The sequence below is a fragment of the Scatophagus argus genome, chromosome 5 (assembly GCF_020382885.2).
Source record: "Scatophagus argus isolate fScaArg1 chromosome 5, fScaArg1.pri, whole genome shotgun sequence".
Taxonomy (NCBI): Eukaryota; Metazoa; Chordata; class Actinopteri; family Scatophagidae; genus Scatophagus; species Scatophagus argus.
The window spans coordinates 9179846-9202544 of NC_058497.1; the positions used below are offsets into that span (position 1 = coordinate 9179846).

General features: G+C 40.8%; 1 protein-coding gene across 3 annotated transcripts; it reads right to left on the minus strand.

The window, feature by feature from the left end:
• Positions 1-676: 676 nt before the first annotated feature.
• brwd1 (bromodomain and WD repeat domain containing 1) lies at positions 677-22485 on the minus strand. Of its 3 annotated transcripts, none has more exons than XM_046390266.1 (44): positions 22242-22485; positions 22070-22128; positions 21921-21950; positions 21646-21705; positions 20589-20739; positions 20289-20387; positions 18992-19152; positions 18522-18743; positions 17409-17509; positions 16564-16634; positions 16276-16376; positions 16090-16130; positions 15878-15979; positions 14909-15062; positions 14652-14786; positions 14074-14202; positions 13698-13846; positions 13329-13405; positions 12951-13181; positions 12634-12817; positions 12139-12229; positions 11715-11825; positions 11516-11586; positions 11079-11304; positions 10782-10898; positions 10258-10365; positions 9908-10032; positions 9573-9655; positions 9150-9261; positions 8766-8827; positions 8453-8608; positions 8165-8285; positions 7866-7991; positions 7667-7733; positions 7348-7398; positions 7086-7211; positions 6810-6962; positions 6388-6548; positions 5917-6083; positions 5239-5364; positions 4956-5156; positions 4531-4866; positions 3366-3521; positions 677-3252 (listed from the first exon to the last, which is right to left on the minus strand). In XM_046390266.1, exons 1-44 carry the CDS (start codon positions 22276-22278, stop codon positions 1826-1828), a joined length of 6774 nt encoding a protein of 2257 aa, XP_046246222.1. In that variant the 5' UTR covers positions 22279-22485; the 3' UTR covers positions 677-1825. The 3 variants fall into 3 exon arrangements, with proteins under 3 accessions (XP_046246222.1, XP_046246221.1, XP_046246220.1); XM_046390265.1 differs by having other exon boundaries at positions 4956-5150; positions 11703-11825; XM_046390264.1 differs by having other exon boundaries at positions 11703-11825.
• Between the last annotated feature and the right edge of the window lie 214 nt (positions 22486-22699).

The window sequence follows — 22699 nt, forward strand, 5'->3', positions numbered from 1 at the left end:
CTACCAAAAAAGTTACATGATGTCGTCACAAATAAGCGACGGAAGCTGTTTCTTGAAAACCCCTTTGCAATAAAAGTATGTTAATTTCCAAACGGAAGATGACGCGCTTTGTCAAAAATCGATGTTGTCCTGCGGGAACACACATATCTATTTCTCCGTCCAGGAAGATGCCGAACATTTCAATGGGTGTCAGATGTCAACTTAATATAAATGATTTGATGAAGATAATGGGATCCACACTTAGTCCCTTTAAGCAATCCCTAAAGTACTGAAGTTTTGTTTTGAATCTTGACACAAATTCCGTGTAAGCAGAAGTACTGTATTTTTTCCCCAATTTCACAAATGGAATTGGGACTATAATATGCCAGAACCTAATTACCACTGTGCAAACCAGTATTAAGGCCCGTTCAATGATAATGCATATGTATTACTGTATTTATTGTTGTCTCTTTATACCTACAAAAAATTGAACTGGGCAAGAGCAATGCAGTCTTAATATGGGAACAGCATTTATTCAGATTTTGTGAATGATGGGTCGACTAAATGAGAACTGTAATACCTGCAGGAGCCCAGTGCAGAGAGCACAACATAACAAAATGACTGGCCATTTTACAGAAATACGAAGAGACTGTCATGATGTTGATAAACAGGATAAAGTGAAACACAGAACACACCCTTGAAATGATGTCTTTATTAATAGGAGGAATAACTCATTCATTGCACTCCACAACCACATTGCCTTAATAGTTTTCCTGCCAAGTCTGTTATTAAAGGTGTATTACGAAAAACATTAAGCAAAATGTCATAAAGCGACTGTATTTAGAAACCTCCCCATGAACACAACTAAACCATGTGAATGGCAAAATGATTTAAGTCAACTCTGAAAAAGAATTTAATACTGAAAGTATGTAACACAGAACAACAATAAAACGTCTTCCCAATATGAGAAATCACAGTATTTTGCTTGTACTTGGCAAAAAGGTACCAATTTGTGACATATGGCAAGACGATGCAGATAACTGTAAAAAAAAAAAGAAGAAGAAACAAAAAAGTAAAAAAAAAAAAAAAAAAAATTTCAAATTTAAATACATGGTTTGCTACTGACTGATCCAAACCTTTCAGACATTGTCAATCTCAATCACATATTTACATCTATTCACTAGAATACAACACAAAACTAAATTTAGAAAATGAAATGGTGTGGGGGGGAAAGAATTCATATTCGTCCTTTTGGCTCATATCAACTCAATACAGTCAAGCATTAAGTGTGTGGATTTACAAAGGAGTGCTGTAGTCAAAAATCTGAACACGGATTTGTTTTGTCCCAGTGAGTGTGCTTGGACATCTGCCGACCTGGAATTGTTTCTTGTCCTTACCTTAGCTCAAAAAACAACTGCATGTCTGAGACTACAGTAAACTTAGCTGACCCCTGAGTTTCTAATGCAAAACTAGTGTATGAAATACCTCATTACAGTGTATTTTAGTGCAAGCCAGCAATATGCTTGATTAAACAGAGGTATATTAGATAGCACCCAAGCTGACAAGATTCCCCAGAATGGTTACTCTGCTGGCCGTATCACAACAAGCAGTATGGGAGGTGGTGTTTTGCTCTGTATCCTTGCGAAAACCAGCAGTTCAAATGCTTGAATTTGTATTACATCTATAAACATGTTTTTCATAGAAAATATAAATATCCCTGAATGAAACAGATTCACAGCATTTTCTCTCGAGGACTCCAGTGCTACTACCATAACATGGCCATCAAGTGTCTTTAAGGTGTCCAGTTAATGTCCGTCTCCCTCTGTAGTTCCAGCTGCTATGTCCTTTATTCGCTGTCGTGATAAGTTACTGTCCGCTTCCCGCGGTTTCGTGTGTTCACACGTGTCTTTCGCTGTGGTTTGCTGTATGACTCATCACTGTCCTCTGAGACGGACCGTTGGCGGCGCTGCCTTAGCTGGCGGCAGGCAGTTCTCTCACCAACCCTTGACCGTCTGTGACTTCTCCTCTTTGGACTGCTGTGGGACCCTGAGCTGGCAAATGAGTTTTCAGAGGCTGAGGACAACTGTTCGCTTTCTGAGTCAGAACTGTGATTGCTGCTGCTGTTGCTTTCCTTTCGTCTGTGTTTTGGTTGCCTCGTGTTCTTTCCGCTCCTTGAACAACCAGCATCTTCTTCCTCCTCCTCCTCCCTGGAATCAGATTGGGAAGAGGCATCTTCCTCGTTGCTGTTGCCATCCTCTTGTTTGGATTCCCTTTTGGGACGCTTGGAGCCCGACCAGCTATTTTTATTGTTCTTGGACACTGGCTCCTTCTCCCCACCCTCCTCCACATCTTCAGAGTCTGAGGTGTAAATACGTTTTCTCTTGGAAGACGGCCGATTCCTGGCTCCATTGGGAGAGGTTCTGTTAGACTCTCTCTTATTATTCCTGACTTCCCTAGACGCCGGGGCTGTTTTGTTACCATTTCTCTGTTTACCCTGACTTGAAGAAGGAGACTCTTCCTCAGAGAGAGAATTGTCACTGATGTATTTCATTTTTGGTAGTGCTCGGAGGCTCTTTCGTCGATTTGACGTGTTGTCTGAATTATCCGACTCTTCGTCCGATGATCCAGTGGAGCGTTTCCTCCTAGACTTCCTCTGGGGTTTGTATTCCTGCGCAGAACTCTCTGAATCAGAGGTGTCATTGTGAAGCCGTTTAGATTTACTCTTATTTCTAGTTGGCCTCTTTGACTTTGTTTCAACTTCAGCATCCTCACTGGAGTGATTGCTGTCTACATCCTGTTCATCTTTTTTCAGTCTTTTCTTGCGTGGGCTGGATCTCTTTGGAGAATCACTGAGTTCCTCTGATTCTGCACCATCCAGTTTATTAGTTGAGGCAGATTTTTGTTTATCTTGGCTTTTTGAAGGTGAAACTTTACTCGTTTTCTTTGAGTCCTTGTGGATAGCTTCCACGTTTCTTCCATTTTGGTGTGGATGTTTCTGAGACCTGTAGTCTTTGTCCTCTTCATCTGAGCATGCAGGAGGTTTGTGTCGTGTGGTCCTTCGTTCAGTGTCCTCTACCTCCTCCTCCTCACTTGTGATCCTCTTTTTCCTGGTTGAAGTGGTTGCTGTGCTTCTCAAGGGTTTCTGAGACACAGCATCCTGTTCCTCCTCCTCTTCTGCTTCTCCAGAACTCTCCTCTGCAGCTTCCTCTTTCTCAGAGTTGCTGTCAGACTTGTGATGTTTTGCACTGTGTCCGTTCACATGGGACAAAGTGTCTGCAGGAAAAAGGACAAAAAGTCCAAGTGATTAGAGAAACTTTCATCTCAAGTCCAAGCAAGTGGCAACCAGAAATTAATAGTAAAAGTGACCGAGAAGGACATTTCCTCACCATTTCCCTTGGTCGTAGCAGCTTGTTTTGATGTCCTCTGTTTGCTGGACCTCGTGTCTCCATTTTGCCGATTCTGGGAGGAAGATGAATCTTCACTGTCACTGCCATCCCTTTCGTCCTTGGATTCATCACCAGACCCCTTTGTTTTTCGAGAAGCTGGAAAGGGAAACAACAGCAGATCTGAATAAAAATCTATCCTGTAAGCTATCTTAAACAAAAGAGGGTCAACATCAACAAAACCAAGGAGCTGATTTTTGATTTTAGAAAAATGAAGGCAGACACAAAACCCCATCTATATCAGTTCAGCTGAGGTGGAGCAGGTGAACAGTTTTAGGTTCCTAGGAATCAACATCACAGGAAACCTGTCAAGGACACCACACACCTCACCTCTGATAAAGACAGCTCAGAAACAGGGGTGGGAGGTCTGGCCAAGAAACATAAAATGACAATCTATTTAATCACAGTCAGGACGCACACTCTAAACTGTTATCTTTTGTCTTAATTTTGAAATGTCCTGCAGATTATAGTCAGGCTTGAAACAGTCTATGAATTTCTCCGTTTGCACCACCAAAACAACACTGCAATAACGATGGGTCTTTTTTGGCACAGGCTCCCCAGTTGACATGCTGACAGTCTAAAATCATCAGATTATGTATTATTCAAAAACAACTGTACTTCTTCAGAAAACTTAGGCTAAATTCTTGTGCCAAATTCTTGTTCATTTTTACAGAGCTGCAACAGAAAGCATCCCGCGTGGAAACGGCCCAGAACAGGAAGGCTCTCCAGTGGTTGATCAAACTCGTCCAGAATCTCACTGGTATCTACTGAGCATCTGTGCTATCAGTGAGGTGACTGCGTAGAGCCCACAGGAAGTGAAAACACAACACCCACTGCAGCCTTTTCACCCTGCTGCTGTCCGGCAGGAAAATAAACGCACCCTCCACCGTAAAAAACGCTTATTTCTATTGCTTGTTATTTATTCATATAATTTTGTTGTTGTGTGTTTGAAAAGGGGACGACAACTAGTATTTTGTTATATGATACATAAATGAAATCTTGAACGTATTTGAAGGAGGTAAAAGGACCGTTTCCTGTTAGAAGATCTGAGAGCCACGTATCTGTATTTTCCATGACTGTAAAACTAAGGACTGCACAATAAAAGTACCCCGCGTTGAAGGCTCTTCGTCGGAATCCGAGCTGCTCTGGATCACTGCGGTGCGTTTGCTGGCCCGGACTGTGTGGCGGAGGCGGCTGCTGCTCCTCCTTGGCTTCTCCACTTTTTCCTCCTCCTCCTCCTCAAAGTCTTCACTGAAAGCTTCAAGGAGTTTCATCCTATTCACAGCTGCTCTCGCCGTCTTTCTCTTGAGTGACCTGCGCACAGTGATTTCCTCATCCTCTTCCCTGTCGGAGCCCTGGGATGTGGCTCTGTCGGAGTCACGGTGGCGACGTCTCTCCCTGCGAGACGACCTGCTGCCATGACCATTCACTACGGCTCTGCCCTCTGAAAATGGCCAAAAGGGATGTTTAACATGATGGCTGGTGGGTTTTGTGTAAATGGTTGCGTGTCAGGCTGAAGACACTGGTGTTTACCTGTGCGCTTCCTGTCTGTACCAGCACTGTTTCTGGTCAGCCGTGTGCTCCTGCTGTTTTTACTCCTGCTGGGGTAGCGATGACCTGAAGATTGGGAGGACATCTCTCCATCCTCTCCATCTTCACCGTCACTATCAAATTCCTCCTCCTCTTCCTCGTCTTCTTCCTCCTCCTCCTCCTCCTCACTATCACTCTCTGCAACTGGCATCAACAGCAGCTCCAGTTATGATTCACAACTTTTTTCTGACACTCAATTTTAAAACCAACAGGAAATTGTTCTCACCTTTGTTCCTCTTTTTGGCACAGTTGCGTCTTGTAACTCTTGCTTTCTGTCTGAGTTGGTGGTGCCTTGAAGAACCGGGACGTTTCTCCTCCTCCGACTCACTCAGCTCGCTCTCACTGTCAGACTCTAAAGCAAAATAAATATTTACATTACATTATTATTATTCACCCAAAGCAGTACAACACTGCACTGAAACTTAAAAAAAAAAAAAACCCAAAAAAAGGAACTGGAGCAAGACATCATCAATAACAGGAAATGCATTCCTCCTGTATTAACAGCCAACTATCTGTTAGAGAACTACACTGCAGTTTTCTCTTTAAGAAGAGCGATGGAAGCTAGCATGAGGTGTCAAGGTGTAGTCTGAAAAGGTTAGTTAGCCCTGAGACGTTACTGTTGTGACTTCAGTGGGGAGTTCATTCCTCCACTTTGGGGACAGAATAGAGAGGGACATTTTAAGTCAAGATCTATTTTACAACAATACAAGCAACTGAGGTCAACTATAAACCAATCACTACAGACTTACATTAACAGACCTCACAAGTGAAAGTAAAAATATGAACTATGAATTTCCCCTCAGGATCTATCTATCTATATATTTATCTATACAACTTCACACCCTCACAATAGTCCCATCATCACCATGAACAGGTAGTACGAGGCAAAGAATGTCTTGCATACCTGGAGTTGATGAAGCAGCTTTGGAGTCGTCTTCTGACGAGCTCTGCCCTGAGCTGCTGCTTCGACTCCTCCTGGCTCTCTCAGGAACAGACACTTTAGCTGAGGTAGATTTGGTCACTGATGTCGACTCCACTTTTTCCTGAGTTTTTACATCAGCTCTCTTTTGACTTGAGAAAAGAAGAATTTCATCAACCATTAACAGGGATAGGCCATCATATGCACACAAAGACCTAAATGCTCTGACCAGTTTGGACTGGATTATCAGATAATTGTTAAGCATTCGTTCTGCATTAGTTTGCATCCAAAAAAAAACAACAACAAAAAAACCCCAACAACAACACAGTAACAAGCAAGAATTGTTAGCGACAATATTTTAAGGCACATCTGAATTCCTGCCCATTCATTCAAACAGGAATCTCGCTCCTCTTGTTTTGAGCAGGTGAGCTGAGGAAATGCATAACTCAAACAGACCTTGCTGTGGCCGAGGGCTGATCTTGCTGCTGCATTTTCTTGCGGAACCTCTGACTGCGGCGGAGCCTATCACTGCTCTTGATGGCAGTTTTGTACTCGGATATGATTGTTCTGATTTGTTCCTCGAAGAAGGCAGAGAGCCGCAAGGTCATACTGTAAATCTAGGACAGGACAAAGAATTTAAGTCAGTTAAAACCATAACCTCAACCTTAAAGTAAGAGTATGCATAAAATGAAATAATATTTCCATCCAAAATCTAGACCCATAATAGATCTTATTAGATGAACTCCAACCTGCACTAAGTTAGACTGCTCTTAAGAAGGGTTTGTTTGTTTATTTGTATTTTCTTCGTTAACTTATGTGAAGTGCACTGGACAGCAGTTAATCTGACATTCATGCCACAACTTAAATTACCCGCCTACCTTGGAGCGTTTATTGGGTGTGTAGGCTTTAGCGTTGGCAAATATTAGCCGTGTGTCTTTGCACAGCTCTATAGGGTTTTCATATCTGTCTTCCCCAAGAGTCCTTTTAACGGTGCCGAAGTCCATTGGAGTATCAATGATGTCATGGTAGTCCTGGACACACACACAAGGCATGATTTAGACTTCATCTTTTCCAAAACACTAGAAAAACTCAAAATATGACCTGCCGGTGTTATCTTGTTGACGGCATGCCCTTAATATGCTGTGTTGACTTACCGGGTAGTTCTGAGGATCCACAGGCTGTCTGAAAGGCTCTGAGTCCTCACACTCAAATATGTAATTGAGCAGATTCTTGCACTGTTCCTTCCAGGAATCTCTGTCAGGCGGCACCTCTACAGAGCGCTGCAAATATCAAGGAGAAGGACAGGAAATCGGCATGACACCTAACACATGCTGCTACTGAACCATGTATGTAACACTTGTACATATTAAAAGGCTAACATACATTATTCCTATTCTTCATACTATCTATAGTTACCTGACGCAGTCTGTGTCCAGAAGATGTTCCTGGTGCTTCTGGGTCCTCCTCCTATTGAAGCAAATCAAATTTTGATAACTTGATTCTGATCATAAAGCAAATGGTAACTGCAGGGGGGGGGGCTGCAATTAATAATGGAAAACAACCTACCTAACAATCAATTGTAAGTGCTCACGAGTAATTAAGTTTCTCTTGATCTATTAATCATCCACTCTATTTGCATTCTGTTATTTGCATATATTTGCTAGTCAAACTAACATGTAGTAATTTGACAGCAAGACATGATAAATACATATCATACTACTTAAGCCAGATTTACCTCATCGTCATCATCCATTTCCTCCACAGCATTGTAAATTTCCATGATATCTGTGCAAGCTGGATTACTAGAAAAGAGGGGTAAATTATTTTGACAATTTATTTGAATAGTACTGTCCCTGTAATCTGGGTGTCATCACATGATAATGAATAAATTATTTTTTGAAAACAAGTCTAAATGAACAATTAGTAAAACTTACTTGACAAACTTCTGCAGGACGTTTGTGATGATTTTTGCGGAGTGGGCAATCTTGCTCCTTGGCTCATTGAAAGTGCGGGCATTATGTGCGATATATCTGGCATCCCAAATTAATGCTGAGAGGCGCCTGTGCATCGCCAGGGATTCGTAAACACACACAAACCGTACAAAAGATCAGTTATTTTGTATTTTTTAAACAGGACATTTCAAGGAAAGAGCTGGGTCAACAGGGAAAATACTTCCATGCTTTGATCTGCTTGCATTATCAGGAAGGTGGAGGAAAAGACTGACGGGACTGACCTGTAGAATCTGTTCATGAGTCGCAGTCTGATTGTGCCCAGGTCAGTGGGATAAGCAATCACAGTGCAATAGGTGGGATACTGGACTAAGTCCACAGGACCAGAGAAGGGAGCTGCAATCTCTGTAACAGAAACACAGGGGGCAGTGGGTTAGTATAACTGGATATATTTAAAGGAACCCACAGATACCCCTAAAGTGTGTGTGAGCTTTGACCAGACAAGTGAAAGACAGACTATGTGAGTGAAAGTAAAGAAAAGAAAGTTAAAGAATGCCTGTTTATGCACACACCGACAGTAATGAGCTGATCGATGCCAACAATGATGCGTTCACACTCCTCGTCCCTGCTCCTCTCCCCCCACTCCCCCGGCAGAGGCTTGTACATCAGCTCGCACATCTCATCTGCTGTCACAGGGATACCACCTCCTTCTGTCTCTGGCTGCTGGGCTGCACAGCAGAGACAGACTTGTTCAATATGCACTGAAACCCTATTAACCTTCCTATGCAAACAGACCTCAGCACTGCGTCTCTGTGCAGACACGGCAGCAACAACATAGTAAAAAAAACAAAACAAAAAAAACAAAAGCAAATAGTCTTTAATTACCATCATCTGGAATAGGCTCCACATCCCAAGGACTCAGTTTCTCTGTTTCCCCATTGTCCCATCTGGTGAGAACACAACCACAAGCGTTGCCAAATTCAACAATCGCACTTACTTCAGTTAATTACCACAAGAGGACAGAAGGACTAGTCCTGACTGGTCGGTTGGATTCACGTAATCTGTAAAAGTATCTAAATATAGTATAGTTTTGTTTTGATGTTTGGGATTTGTATTCATTTATATGTCTCAGTGGCCATCTCAAGAGGCAGACAAGCCAAAGCCACTTGTGACCCACAAGTAGTACATCCTAAAAACTAGCTAATATTTGGTACTGATGCTGGCAGTATTTCTAGTTACCCTCTCATCACAATATGTGCTGTTTCCCACCTGACTTTGAAGCACTGGAAGAGACTATCGGGGTACTCTGGCTGGTAGGGCTCCTGACAGACAATGGTCCCAAACCACCAGGCATCGTCTATCACTGAGCGGAACCTGTCATCTACACAGGAGAAGATGTTTCAGCAGGAGGAAAAACACTAAAAACATGAACAACATATATTTAAAAGTAAAATATATCTGTTTCAAATGCAGAGAGCTGTACAGTTTGTGTAAAATACTGACTAAAGAGTGTGCGAACAAAACTTAATTTTTGCCTTGAAGAAGTAGCAAACGTTTTCCCTATCACAGGACCTTCCTCTTGTGTAGACTTAGTTTTTAAATGGGTGAAACATTTACATGGCATTTATTTACATTTATTCGGTCACAAAACAAATTAATAATGAACAAGTCTAACAAGCTGCAACTACTTACTTTGCTGCCAGTTTCTACGAAGTGCCTCGTCATAACTTTGCCGCAACACAAGGAAATCTATCACATCTGGCATGTCGTGGTACCTGTAGGAGAAATCAGCATCACTTTAATGGGGGAAGTACAATAAACATCTGAGAATTAGTGTGAAACTCAGAGAGTCAGAGGGCAGGTCAAAGCCAAAAACTTTTCTTTTTAATCCTCAAAATTTCGCAAGCGAGAATTTTATTATCATAACAGCACGCTCAAATGTAGGCATTATTATTTTCATATACTAAATATCTCATATAAGAGTCATAATGTTCATATATGGTTTGTACAATCAGTGAGGTGCTTACTTAACGTAAAACGACTTGTCTGTGATTTTGCCAGTGCCGTGGTCGATAAGAGTCAGCTTCAGACAGCAGAGTGTAGGAGGGCAGACTTCATATTTGATCCCAGTGATCTTCACAAACTCTTGGTCCTGGGAAATGTGCATTTCATTTTGATTAACAGATGTGACAACATTTACAATAACAGAAAAGGATTTTTGTGTCCTATGTACCTATACTGTAATCTTGATTTCCATCATTTTTCATGATATCCGTCAATATTTTGTGCATTTTGTTTGAACTTCTTTAGAACTACATGTATATTTTTGATTCACTTCCGCCAACACAGTTTTATCTCCTTATATGATTTGTCTTACCCGCAAGTCCATTTTCTTCCATGGCTGTTTGTCTAAGTTGATGGGGTACAGTTCAGTTCGGCTCACAGCCTCGACGTAGGCCTCGTGTCCCTGCCGAAAGTAGATCACCTGAAAGACAGATTCAGAGCTTAGAGTGTTACTTCTCTATGTGGAAAAAGGTGCCCTGCCAAGATCTTCCAAAAGTATTCAGGTTCCATCTACGCAGCAAATGTATATTTATGAACAATTCATACTGTCAGTAATTCTAAATAAATCATTTCCCACTCTTTCCAATTATGCAGCCTGTCCAACGTTAAAATTGATTGTTTTACAAGAGCATGCGTGAATTTCTAACGTTCATATGTACACTTTATCCATGTTTTTAGATTCTTTTTACATTTCCTCTGCTTCCGTTTCTCTGTTCTGCTAAAGCAGTGTGTCCAAAAAAGCAAAATGTTAAATCCAACTATTTCTGACCAAACCAGTCTATGACATGATTTCTCATGGTCCTGTAAAGTGCCTCTTCTCATCTATAATTTTCATACCTCATCACCCATTTGGGGAACAAAAGGAGACTTCCTGGGAATGACATCAGTAATCCATGGTGAGGGCCTGAACTCATTGGAGACTTCTCTGTTGATGGATGGTCTGGCCTTGGGACGCTGATCGGAGTAGAGAGCAAATGAGAACACATTTTAAAATATTTATTACAAAATACATCATCACATTTCCACAATGACAGAATATAAAGTGGAGTGTGGGAACAAGTTACGATTCAGTCATATCAGGTTTAGTGATGAGTGCAGTACTACACACTGCATGCACTATGTTTAATAACTCACCCTGGGTGACTTGTTCTTCACTTTCTTGGCTTTGTCTTTGCTTTTCTTCACAGGCTTTTCCTCCTCGTCACTCTGCTGTTTCTCCTCGTCTTCCTCATTCTCTTCCTCCTCCTCTTCAGAGGTGCTGAGTCTGCGCTGCACTCGTTTGCGTGACGAGACAGGGGTGGAGGGCTGCAGGTTGATGCCAGCATCTGCCGTCCAGTCCGAGTACTCGCTAGACGTGTGGCTGTCCAATCAAAAGCAGTCAGGATTACAACATGAAACATAAATGAAAACAGACGATACTGATCCTTAACCAAATAACCTATTTTAACATGGAACATGGAAGTCAGTATGCTTGTGTTATTATCAGAAGTTTTGGTGATTCAGGAAAACCCTTTTATATGGTACGCTAAAACAGTTCAAACAAATTTGAAGAATGACTGTTAACTTTGTACCTTGAGCTGTCACTATTCCACTCTTCCTCATCATTGGAGGAATCCAGATCACTGCCATCCAGCTCATTGTCCTGAACAGATTAAAAAAAACAAAAACAAGAAACTGCTTAAAACTCCTCCAAAAAGACACCAGGTGCTTGTAAATGACACCTTTACCAAAGTGACAGGAGACAGGGAAATGTGATACCTCAGTGTGTACCTCTGAGCTCGCAGTCTCCTCTCCCTCTTCACATGACAAGTCCATGAATTCCAGCGTGTCACCGTGGCCGTGCACTCGCTTGGCAGTGGGAGGCTCATCATCTGAATCATCCTGAAGGGACAGATGGGACTGACTCAACACCAGTGCAAAGGATTTTGTACAGAAATTGTTGTGAACAAAGGAGAAAAAAAGTTGGAAAATGCAGACAATTGTTTGAAAGTTTGATCAAATGAACACAATCCTACAGAGGGCAGAGTCAATGTACTCTGATGCCATCCAACACAACATTTTTAATTAACACACTGTTACATGCAGATTGTAGACAGTACAGTTACTTTCAGTATGTACTGCCTAATAGAGGTACACAAACCATTTCTCTAGTTGACATTCAAGACTTACTACTTTGACAAGGGAAGAAACTTACTCGACAGCTGCTGTAGATAATGCGTCGTTTCTTTGTGTTGTACAAAGCCACCTCCTCATCTCCTTTAGCTGTTCGAATGTCCTCCTGGTCCCTGAGGAACAATTTATATAACATTTAAAAGTGAGGCGCAACAGAAAGAAAATCTGAAGCAAAACAAATGCCATGGATGTCAAACATCTGTTGATGTCCTATGCTTACAATCTAAAAATAATTATACTGGACATTTAATCTGTTGTTATTATAAATTTATGACTGACTTTCTGACTATGAAACAAAGTTTTGCTTGCCATCAGTGTGTAAAATAATGAATTAGGTTGGATATTATTTGAACATTGATCGGATTTACAACGGGAGTACGAGATTCATTTTGGTCAGATTGAAATACTACAACATACTACAAAAATTTATCAATTATGCTTACAAACATAATCCAATATAAAAACACCACAAAGAGTGTGGATAGTAAAGCTAATATTGCGATCTCAAGTCCCTAACCTGTAGTTGCTAGATGCCAGTTCAGGCACCACCACCCTGCGTCTCCAGGCCTGCAGGTCCCGCTCTGTGGCCATCTGGCTGCGAGGAGCATTCTGATGCATCTGCCGAACACCCTCCACCTGTCCGCTGCGGCGCAGACCCACATTAGGCGGGGACTGCACATCTGCTCTATCATTCACAGACACTGTAATGAAGGAAAAATAATAAGTATTAACCTTCAGTCAATGACTGTGCAATATTTTCAGGGAATCACAAAGCTAGCCGGATCAATATGTCAAAGAAAGTAATCAAATAAATCACTGGTGGTGTATTGATACCTCTACGTGGTGTGCTTGGTGCTGGTGCCAAGGCTGGGCCACGTGGCTCAGCTTGCCCTTCGGGTCTTGCTCCAGGCCTGGGTGCTGCCTCCACCCCAGCAGGGTTCTGCCGATCCTGTTGCTCCTGGAGATGTCGGATGGCCTCGTCGAGAAGGCTACTGCGTCTTACTGCAACTTCCTCATGTTCTGCGGTCTGCTGGCTGATCACCTGTTCAACCACCTCACCATCACCTGAAGATGTCAAATAGGGAGACCAAGTGCATGAGTAGGATGGCAGCTGGTCAAACACTGTGGGCTAGTTGGAAAATGATCAAGCATTTCTCTGTAGCAGAAAAAATTAGGCCAAAAAGGGTCAGTTATGGTTGGTTCAATTCTTACTGGTGGCTACGTATCCCAGCTGAGGAACAAGGTGTTCAGCAGCAATGTTCTCTCGCCCTGGGACAAGACGCTGGTACCTGAAAAATTGAGTAAAGAAAATTTAAAACACAGCACAAGTTCATCAGGGTGTATTTTAAATAGAACACAGCAACCTGGCCAACACTAGCTTTAAGTAAATCCAACACTGCCCATGATATGAGAACCTGAAGATCAAAAATAAAAGAATTTAACTACTCTGCTTATTAATGTTTATCATCGCGGCCTAGGACAATGAGAAATTACGTGGACTAAACATTTGAATATCTGAACTTGTAGCTAATGGTTGAAGACTGCTTTGCTGCTATATAATGGAAAGAATCTTATGTCTACCTTGGAGGATGGGGGTTTCCATCCACGTCCACCAGGAAGGGCGGTGGCATGAGATGGGGTGCCTGCTGCGTCTGTTCATCTAGCACAAAGCCGTTGGTGTCCCGGATCAGTGGTCGGTAGTCTGTGTGGAAGAACACCTGGTCTGGCAGCTATGTGGAGACCAGAAGGAAGAAGCAGTTGTTTTTATGTTTGGATACATAATTGTATACATTTTCAAACTATACAATGGGCTTTGAAATTGTGCAAATTCAACGACTGTAATATTTTTCTCAATCTGCAAAATGGAACACTGTTGTTATTAATGTAGTTTTCAACCAGTAACAATATTCAATTGCTGGTATAAACAACTGAATGTGCATGTGAGATTTTTCCTTGCCTTCTCGTATGGTTTGGAACTGCCAAAGCCAAATATGAGCAGATGGCCATGGGAGTCTGTGCAGGCGAAACGCTGGCCATCCGGTGTGAATTTGCAGTCGAAAACGGCTCCATGACCCTGGCCCTCAATCTGGCCAAGAAACAAATCACCCCAGGTAAAGAAACTCGTTAGTGAGGGAGACAAACTCCGCACAAAGGCAGAGTTTTTAACAATATTTCAGTACTTGTTCACAAAGTGTATCTTTGCATGATTTTTCCTTTCTTGTTTGACCTCTACTTAAAAAAACAAAAAAAAATCACAAGTACAGTACAAGTAAAAGAGAGAACAAAAAATTACATAATTACATAGTCAGACTTGTTGACCTTAAGAAAAACAGTTGGAAAGTGAAAAAAATCCTACAAATAGGACTGTAATTATAGTGTAACAGATTCAGGGGAAATGAGAGAGACCATTCTGTTACCATGTTGCTTATTGCTGTCTTTGTCACGCCTGTCATGGTAGGACTATAAATAGATTATTATTGTTTTTGGGGCAGAACGTTCTGCAGAATATTCTGATGGTGCATAGTGTGAGTGTACCATGTTGAAGTAGTGCTGTGTGTTTGTTCCACGCAGCAGATCCCATATGAAGACATTCCCGTCATGGCCGGCAGACAGGATGATCCTTGGGTCAAAAGGGTGCGGCTCCAGGACAAACACCTCAGCCTCGTGGCCCTGACAGCAATGTTCAGGTTAGTCTCTGGTTTTAAAATTGGTCCATTTATCGAGGTTAAATCGTGTGGCTGTGATACTATGCTATTTTTTACTAAGAGAAACAAAACATTGTGTGCAGTTACTTTAAGGATATGTAGCAGCTGTCCTGTGTAGGAGTTCCACACTTTGAGGAGATGGTTGTTAACAGCCGTGATGACTGTATTATCCTGGCGATCCCACGCTACCATGGTGACTTTGGGTTTGAAGTAGCTTTCCTCTTCGCTCATTGGTTCAACACTGAAAAAGGGAAAAAAAATTAGAAAATAATAAGTGATAAGAATGACTGATTACTCAACACAAATGACAATTAAATAACTGGCAGCTTTACTGTTTGCTTCATGTTCTTTTCTCCTTCACTTTGCTGAAAAAGATAAACTAGGTGGTGGCTTAAATTTTGCTCAAAACAAACCGGTAGCATGCTTTCCATTCTGCTCCATAAAGAAACTCAGCAGACTCACCACAAAATCAAAATTTTTAATACTGAACAGACTGGGTGCAATTACTGCAATCTCAGTGTGATTTCACCAGCTATATAAACAAAAAACCAAACCTATGTAATGCCAGCTGAGCACACAGTACCTAATACAAATGTATGCAAAAATCAATAAGGTGAATGGAGGTACGGGCATCTTGTCAAACAAAACAAATATGGAGGCAGGATTGTTCCACTAATAAACTTAAAGAGATGAATGTATTTGTGAATACAACAATAAACGTATGCAATGTAGTATTTTTGCAATATTCTTGACACCAGCAGGCAAAGGTTTTCAGAAATCTAACCTATAGATAATAACATTTCAACTTTTAGTCTTTGTAAAGATTAAAAGTTGACTTCCCAACCTGTAATCGCACTTAACTTATTTCTCAGCTGACATCAGCACATGCACAAGTACAAGCTCCGAGAGAAAATGGGAATCTTGTCTTTGCATATCCTGTGGCATACATCCTTGTTTCACTTTTTCTTCTTGAGAATGACACAGACACTGAGGATACACCTCAGGAATCTACGCAAAAACTTCATTCGTCTCCACACTCACATTGGCGCCCCTTACCCTGGAAGAGTGGCAGACATGTTGAGCAAGATGCATCTCCACTGCTGTCGCTGATGGAGCTTCCAGATTCGCGCTGTTCCATCTCGACTTCCACTCACAAACCTAAGACACCAACAAACTCCCTGCACCATTACTGTATATATTGTTACATTTAACTGAGTATAAATACTATGAGAAATCAATGGTGAGTGAGTACAATGATTTTACTATACCTTTGACCTGAGTGGCAAAACTGGATGCTGTCAACTTTGTCCTGGAAAGAGCGCAGAAATATGGAGAGTGATCATTACACTGGTTTAGCACACTGAACATTCGGCTTTAGACAACAAGCATGCAGCTGAAAGTGTACGTCAATATGTTCACTGTATACACAACATTCAACATTTGGGTGTGCTCACCGTGTGCTCGTGGAGCTCTGAGATCTTCTCTGGACTCCCGCTTCCCATGTAATATATTCTGATGACATCATCAGTACTTCCTGTTGCTAAGAACATCCCACCTGAACAAAAAAAAAAGTGTTTAATCCAAAATTTAGAAGTTAACTTTTCTATCTTTAATAATTGCATGTAAGCTAGATGATAATCCTGAGAACTACATGGTAAAACACATGAAGTAGAATATGTACAGGTCATGTATACCAACAACAAGAACATTCAAAATATCAAACTACATCAAATGTTAATTACCTGGACTGAATGAGGAGCACACAGTCTGAACTCCTGGCCTTGGCCGCTCTGTAAATTTGTGTGGACGGTCACTTTAAACAGAACGTAGTGAAAATGTTACTGATCTCATACAAAATAGGAAAAATAGCTAAACCTTGCTGACACACAAAGGCACAGTATAGGAGCAGGGCATGTGTCGCCTTGATACACAGTAGTACCAGTTCTGCACGTACAGTATTGTTTAGGTGTTGGCCCATCCTTCAACAAAACATCCTTTTATGTTTCATCCATTCTAACTGCCATTTCAGGATGACAGGTGTGATTACAGTCAGGCCAAAAGTCAAGTTAACATTTCTTTCTACATACAGACGATCAGTAATTCTCATTGAGGTTGAGTCTTCGTATGTTATTAGTTTAGAGGTTTTATGCTTTCACCTGCTGGCTTGATACAACTAACTGCTTCTTAGTTCAGTTTATCAAAATAAAGGAAGTTCTCTGAATGCAGATATATTAGGGACTGTATTAAGTGTTGAGACAGAAGGGAAAAAAAACCAAAAAAAAAAACCTGTCAGCCCAGTTAACTGTCAAACTGTTTGCCGATAGCCCCGTCAGTTGAACTGATACAAACAAATAAGACTATGTTTTGTTCAAATATCAGCAGATCAGCAGTGTGAACATTCATTCTAATTATGAACACACTGTTCAATGTTTTGCTTCTTTGTGAGCTTTTAAAAATCATATTTCCTCATAACTATCCACATGAAACACATTTAATATTATTTAACCATATGATCGTCTTTTTTAAATATTATAACCAAATTTTTGGGAATATTGATCATAAAATGGTCATTTAGAGCAGGACTCACCTAAAGTTGATGTTGTTGACATCCCACTGCCAGAAGCAGACGGTAGCATCAGTTCCAGTGGACAGCATGTAACGTTTTGAGCCCTTGGCAAACGGTGAGAACTGGAAACACAAAAAGCTCACAGATCAAGAACCTCAATTACTCCAACAAAATTAAATTAAAATTCAGATATGAATTGTACATGGAGAGTTAAATATTACCATCCCCTCAAAGTTTAACTTTATTTTGTAGTGTATGCCAAAAGTGTGAATGATACGCTGGAATAAGAGTGTGTATTGATAAGAATACAATGCACAGGTTACAGTTCAATATATTGTGATACTGTAAGCAAGGCGATATATTGTTTCATAGGCCTGTGTTCTTATACTAGTGATATGCGTTTACAACCTATCTCAGTTGACATTGTTATATTAGAGCGAAAGAGTCAAAAGGCTGACGATAGCTTACAGTGCTGCTATCTAGCTGTCAGGGGTTTAAGCACAACACAAATTAACCACAGCCACGAATCTTGGCATGTAAACTATTCAATAAATAAAAAAGTTATATAAAAAATGTTTGAGAAATGATACAGTATCACAAAAGAAAAATATTACCCTACTCAAGCATATCAATATTGTTTTTCCAGGCCAGTGGTCCATATTTAATTTGTGGTCTGACAATACTGAAACGGAAGGCAAATTATAGAGCACAGACAACCATGCCAACAATAAATATGTTTATCCACGCTTTGAATAAAACAAGACTTTGCCAGACTTGATACTACCTCTTTTTCTTGTGTTTACTTCAGGCAGTCTCAGTCCAGCAAAAACATGACCTGCCACCTAATGTCTAAATGACGCTACTATAATAAACTTATCCGTCAATGCACTTATGAGAGCTGAATGACCAGAAATACTTAAAATATTAAAAGGTATTTGTGGATTTTACTCCTTTGCTTGACTGATTTTTACAATTGAGCATTCCCAAAGTAAAGGGATAATACATATCCTATTCAACAGATGAGAAATTACTTTTGCATAAAAAAATGTAACCCACTCCATTTTGTCTTTTAAAAACACCGAACAGCCCTGTTTCTAAAATACCAGCGTATTATCATAACAGAGATCCCTTTACCTGTAGGGAGGTAATGGATCCACTGTGCCCGTGCAGCACAGCCACAGGGGCACAGGTACGAAGGCACCATACACGGATGGTCTTGTCACAGCTTCCTGCGGCAATTAATGTGTTTTCATAATTAACCGCCAAGTCTGTGATCTCTGCAGAGTGTCCTCGCAGTGTCGAATGGAGCCTCCCATCAAATGAAGACCAGATCTTCACCAAACAGTCATCTGAGCCCTGACAAAAAAAAACAATAATTTGTACTTTAGTATTCATTAGAAGACGAGTCTGCGGTACAAAGTAAAGATGGTGGTCTTGCATTTGAGGCCTCTCTTATTACATAAGCAACTTGGATCCGATGATAATCACAGTCAGTCGAGTGCCAAATTTATAAATGTGCTGTATTTAAAACAGCACAATTAAAAATCACACTAAATAGGCGGTTATTTTTGGGTAGGGGGGTGTGTTGACAAGTTGCATCTTACTGTGAAGATCCTGAGACCAGTACGATCAAATGCGATACAGTACACTGCAGACAGATGCCCCAGGATCCGCCTATGTAGCCGCATGCGCTCATAGTTGCTGACAGGATTGATGGAGCTGAAGCGTTGTGCTCCCGTCAGCTCTCTTCCTCGAAAGACTTTCACTGTTGGCGACAAGATGCCAATCATCAGAATAGAGTCATGTAATTACTGTGCTGCAACAACAATGGGATCAACACAAATACAGTAGCAGTAAGGTGTATTATCATCATGGGAAGAACATAAGTATAAGGAAATTCAAGCTTCTTGAGATTAACCAAGTACGTGTGACTTCCAATAAACCTTATGCTTCGAAACAGAGAACCAAATAAATTTAGGTCGGAGCTTAGCTTGCCCCTCTCACTGGCTAGCTCTACCTCTCTTTTTATAAACATTAGATCTCAAAAAGTTAACATAAAAACAAACAGGCCATCCCCAATTCAAATGTGATCTGTAAACAATATCACTGACACACTGACGTCTGATGCATCTGGTTTGTGTTTGCTGCTATGGGAAACGACAAAATATCAGAGAAACAAGAACACTGTCCATAAGGGTTTTATCTGTTTTAAGTTCTCACTGTCCCAAAGAGAAGTTATTTTGAGTATTTAAGAAGCCCAAACATAGCTGAGTAACTTCAATAGCATTTTTTAAATTAACAAACAATTCAAAAGGCCTATATGTGTAATATATTATACCTATGAGGCAAAAACAAATTTTAAATAGAAATCATTGTTATTAATGTAACGGTGCACATGAGATAAATGCTTCAACTGAACAGGCAAACGGGAATTGTCAAAATGCTAAAGAACCAGGGAGGTGAAGTACTGATAAACCAATTCCGTGCAAACCAAGAGAAGAGATAATAACTTATGTAATTGTTACATTAATTGCAAGAAATGCTACATCAAGGCACCCAATGTTGCTATGTCATAGCAGTAAACCAAACTGATATTTGTCAAGCGCAGCATCACAAAATGCCTTTTACTAAAATTTCAGTCAGGGGAAAAAAAGGAATACACAGTGACCTCACAGTGTGTACAGTTTTTCGGTGTTTTAAGACTGAATGAGGGTTTTAATTCTTCATATTGCTAAAATGAGTGCACTAAACAATTACACATAACACACATGGTAAGTGAGGAGAGGCATCTAAAAATACTGCCAAGCAATAGCGTGTATAAAGTACTAGTTCTAGGCATATCCATTCGCATTTTATTTTTAAAACATGTCACAGGGGAATACTGAGTGCGGTCAGACTTACCAAGGTGAAGAGGTTTCTTGCAGTTCAAAGGCCTCTCTGGTGGTCTCCCCCGATGAAGGGCTGCATATGATGAAGCTTGAAACCGCACATTGTCGCAGTCTGAAAAAACAAAACAAAAAGTTCACAGACCGATTCAGCTGACTACCAGCTGTTTCTGAGAAAGTATCAGCTCTTCTAACTACACAAACTGAGAACCTTTTCAAACCATTTATGCAAAGTGTCTTTAGAATTTTCACTTTACAGTAATGAGAAAATAAAATTTTAAATGCCTGTCATACTTAAGGATTAAAGTTTGTGTACCTTTTGCGGTCCTAAGCATCGACTGCTTTCCGGAACCCAGGAGAGAGTATACACCTGGGACACATGATGGCACCTCTTTGTCAAGAATTGGTCCAATCTGCTTACATATTCGTAGCAAATGGTCTGGTGCAATATGTCTGTTGGCCGCAACCTATCAAGGCAAACAGTGTAGAGACATGGTACTGAATACAAGTCCAGCAAAAACAATTGGTTAACAAGAATTTTGACAGTCAATTATAAAACTAAAATGCTTAACAGTCTTCCTAAATGTAAAGATTTGCTGATCTTTGTTTTATGTCATCGCAGTTTCAGAGTTTGGATTTAAGGCAGCGATTCAACAAGATAAGCAATGTGAAGATGTCAGTCTTGGTGGTTAAAACTTATGATCACTGTATTTGACTGTTTTCTGGTATTTTCATGAACTAAACAATGAATAAGCAAATTATGAAAACCAGTTGCCTTAATACGGATTACACAAATATATGATATCAGATTATCTGTAGGATTTTATGTATCATATTAAACATTTCTAGTAATTTTCCAAGAGATGCAGCCTGCCTAAACAATTTTGTCAGGATAAATATCTGACAGGGTAGTTTGTGGTTTCATGTGCTTCTCAACTCCTATTCCAAAAGGCGTGGCTTCTTATGCAAAACTTTTCACTTTTATGGACCAATCACAGCTCAGGTCACATGCAAACCGACGCAGAGACAGCGTACCTCGGTTTCTGATTGGTCACTGGAGCTGTCCGACGTAGCAAGAAGCCGAACTACCCACCCTATCTGCAGTAGAACAGTCGGGTCTAAATATTATTAAACCCTCTTTCCAAATACCATTTTCTGACCGATTAAACCTCAATCCACTCTGAAAATTTAAGTCAAAGGGAACAAGTTGTGACCATGTCTGCCATTTCAACTCAAAGAAACACGTAGGTAGTCCAACAGGAAAAAGAACAAAGACCGTAAACAAGAACAGAGCATGGACACAGAGTCCTCCCTGTCACAAGACAATAACAACCGCCGACAATGAACTTAGCAGATATTCAGTTAAAGCTCACCACATCTTCATATGATCTCGGATGCTCGTTTCCAAGCCAGTCCAATCTCCCGGGTAAGAGCTGGCGAAAACAGAGTTTGGTAAAGCGGAGTCACCACAGAAAACAGCAGCAGGTACATATTAAGCTTTTAAAAAAAAGGGTGATGTCAAAAGAATGAGACGTACAGAGGTATTAAAAAGTCGACTGAGTGAGACAAGTTTTATGCCCAGACTCAGTCAAGACCGACGGATAGCAGCTAGCAGTTAACAAGCAACAGAAACAGCAGAGATACACACCTGATATTCCTCTAGTTCACTCGCCAGTACCTGCAGTGGATTAAAACAGGCGATTCAGATTAGATTGTCCCTATTAACTATATTATCAACAAGCTAGTCAACTATTTTGAAATACAACACACAGTGCCAGTCAAGGCACGCCAGCTCACCTCAGCCGCTCTCCGACATGGACCCGTTGTTAGAAAACGAGAAATCAAGTAATAGAGCTCTGAAATTGAACAGTGAGGACATTAACCGTGAGAAAAGCAGTTGGGATATCAATTAGCACGAACGATATCGTTGTAAATTAAGCTATCAATTGGGTTTACTTCTGCAGCTTACCCGACTCAAGGAGCGAAATGTTCCGATTTTTGGCCATTGAATCGGCCTTGATTTGAAGAGGTGAAACAAATTTTAGGCTAACTTTATGAGTACAGAGAATAGGATATATTTATTTAATTTCGGTTACACAGCTCTGACCCCCTCCACGGTTGCTCCCGCTTTCTATTCAGCCTGTTTGCAGTCGCCATTGGAAGGATGAGGCCTCGGTGATACGACTTACTTCCGCCACAGCGGAGTAACACAGGAAAAAGGGGGTGGGGAGGAGTACTTTCAACAAAAGACAAAAGTGAACGTTAGCCTGTACGGACGTAACATTTGCATTATTTGAGTGCAACACCCGGCACTGATATAATTCCAACACCACGTGTGAAAAAATTAATTAAAGAGATGTATTTTTAAATTACACAGATCGCAGTAATCACACGGCGGCCCCCTTTTTAGTGACCAAGGTCGTGAGT

Bases quoted from the DNA above. Each gene is read 5' to 3' on its own strand.
- brwd1 (XM_046390264.1), bottom strand. From the start codon at position 22,278: ATGGCCAAAAATCGGAACATTTCGCTCCTTGAGTCGG. The intron at 16,377-16,563 runs GTAATTAACATT...TTTTTTGTTCAG, and splicing joins GTGCTCCTCATTCAGTCCAG to GTGGGATGTTCTTAGCAACA. The intron at 6,963-7,085 runs GTAAGTCAACAC...GTGTGTGTCCAG, and splicing joins TGGATCCTCAGAACTACCCG to GACTACCATGACATCATTGA.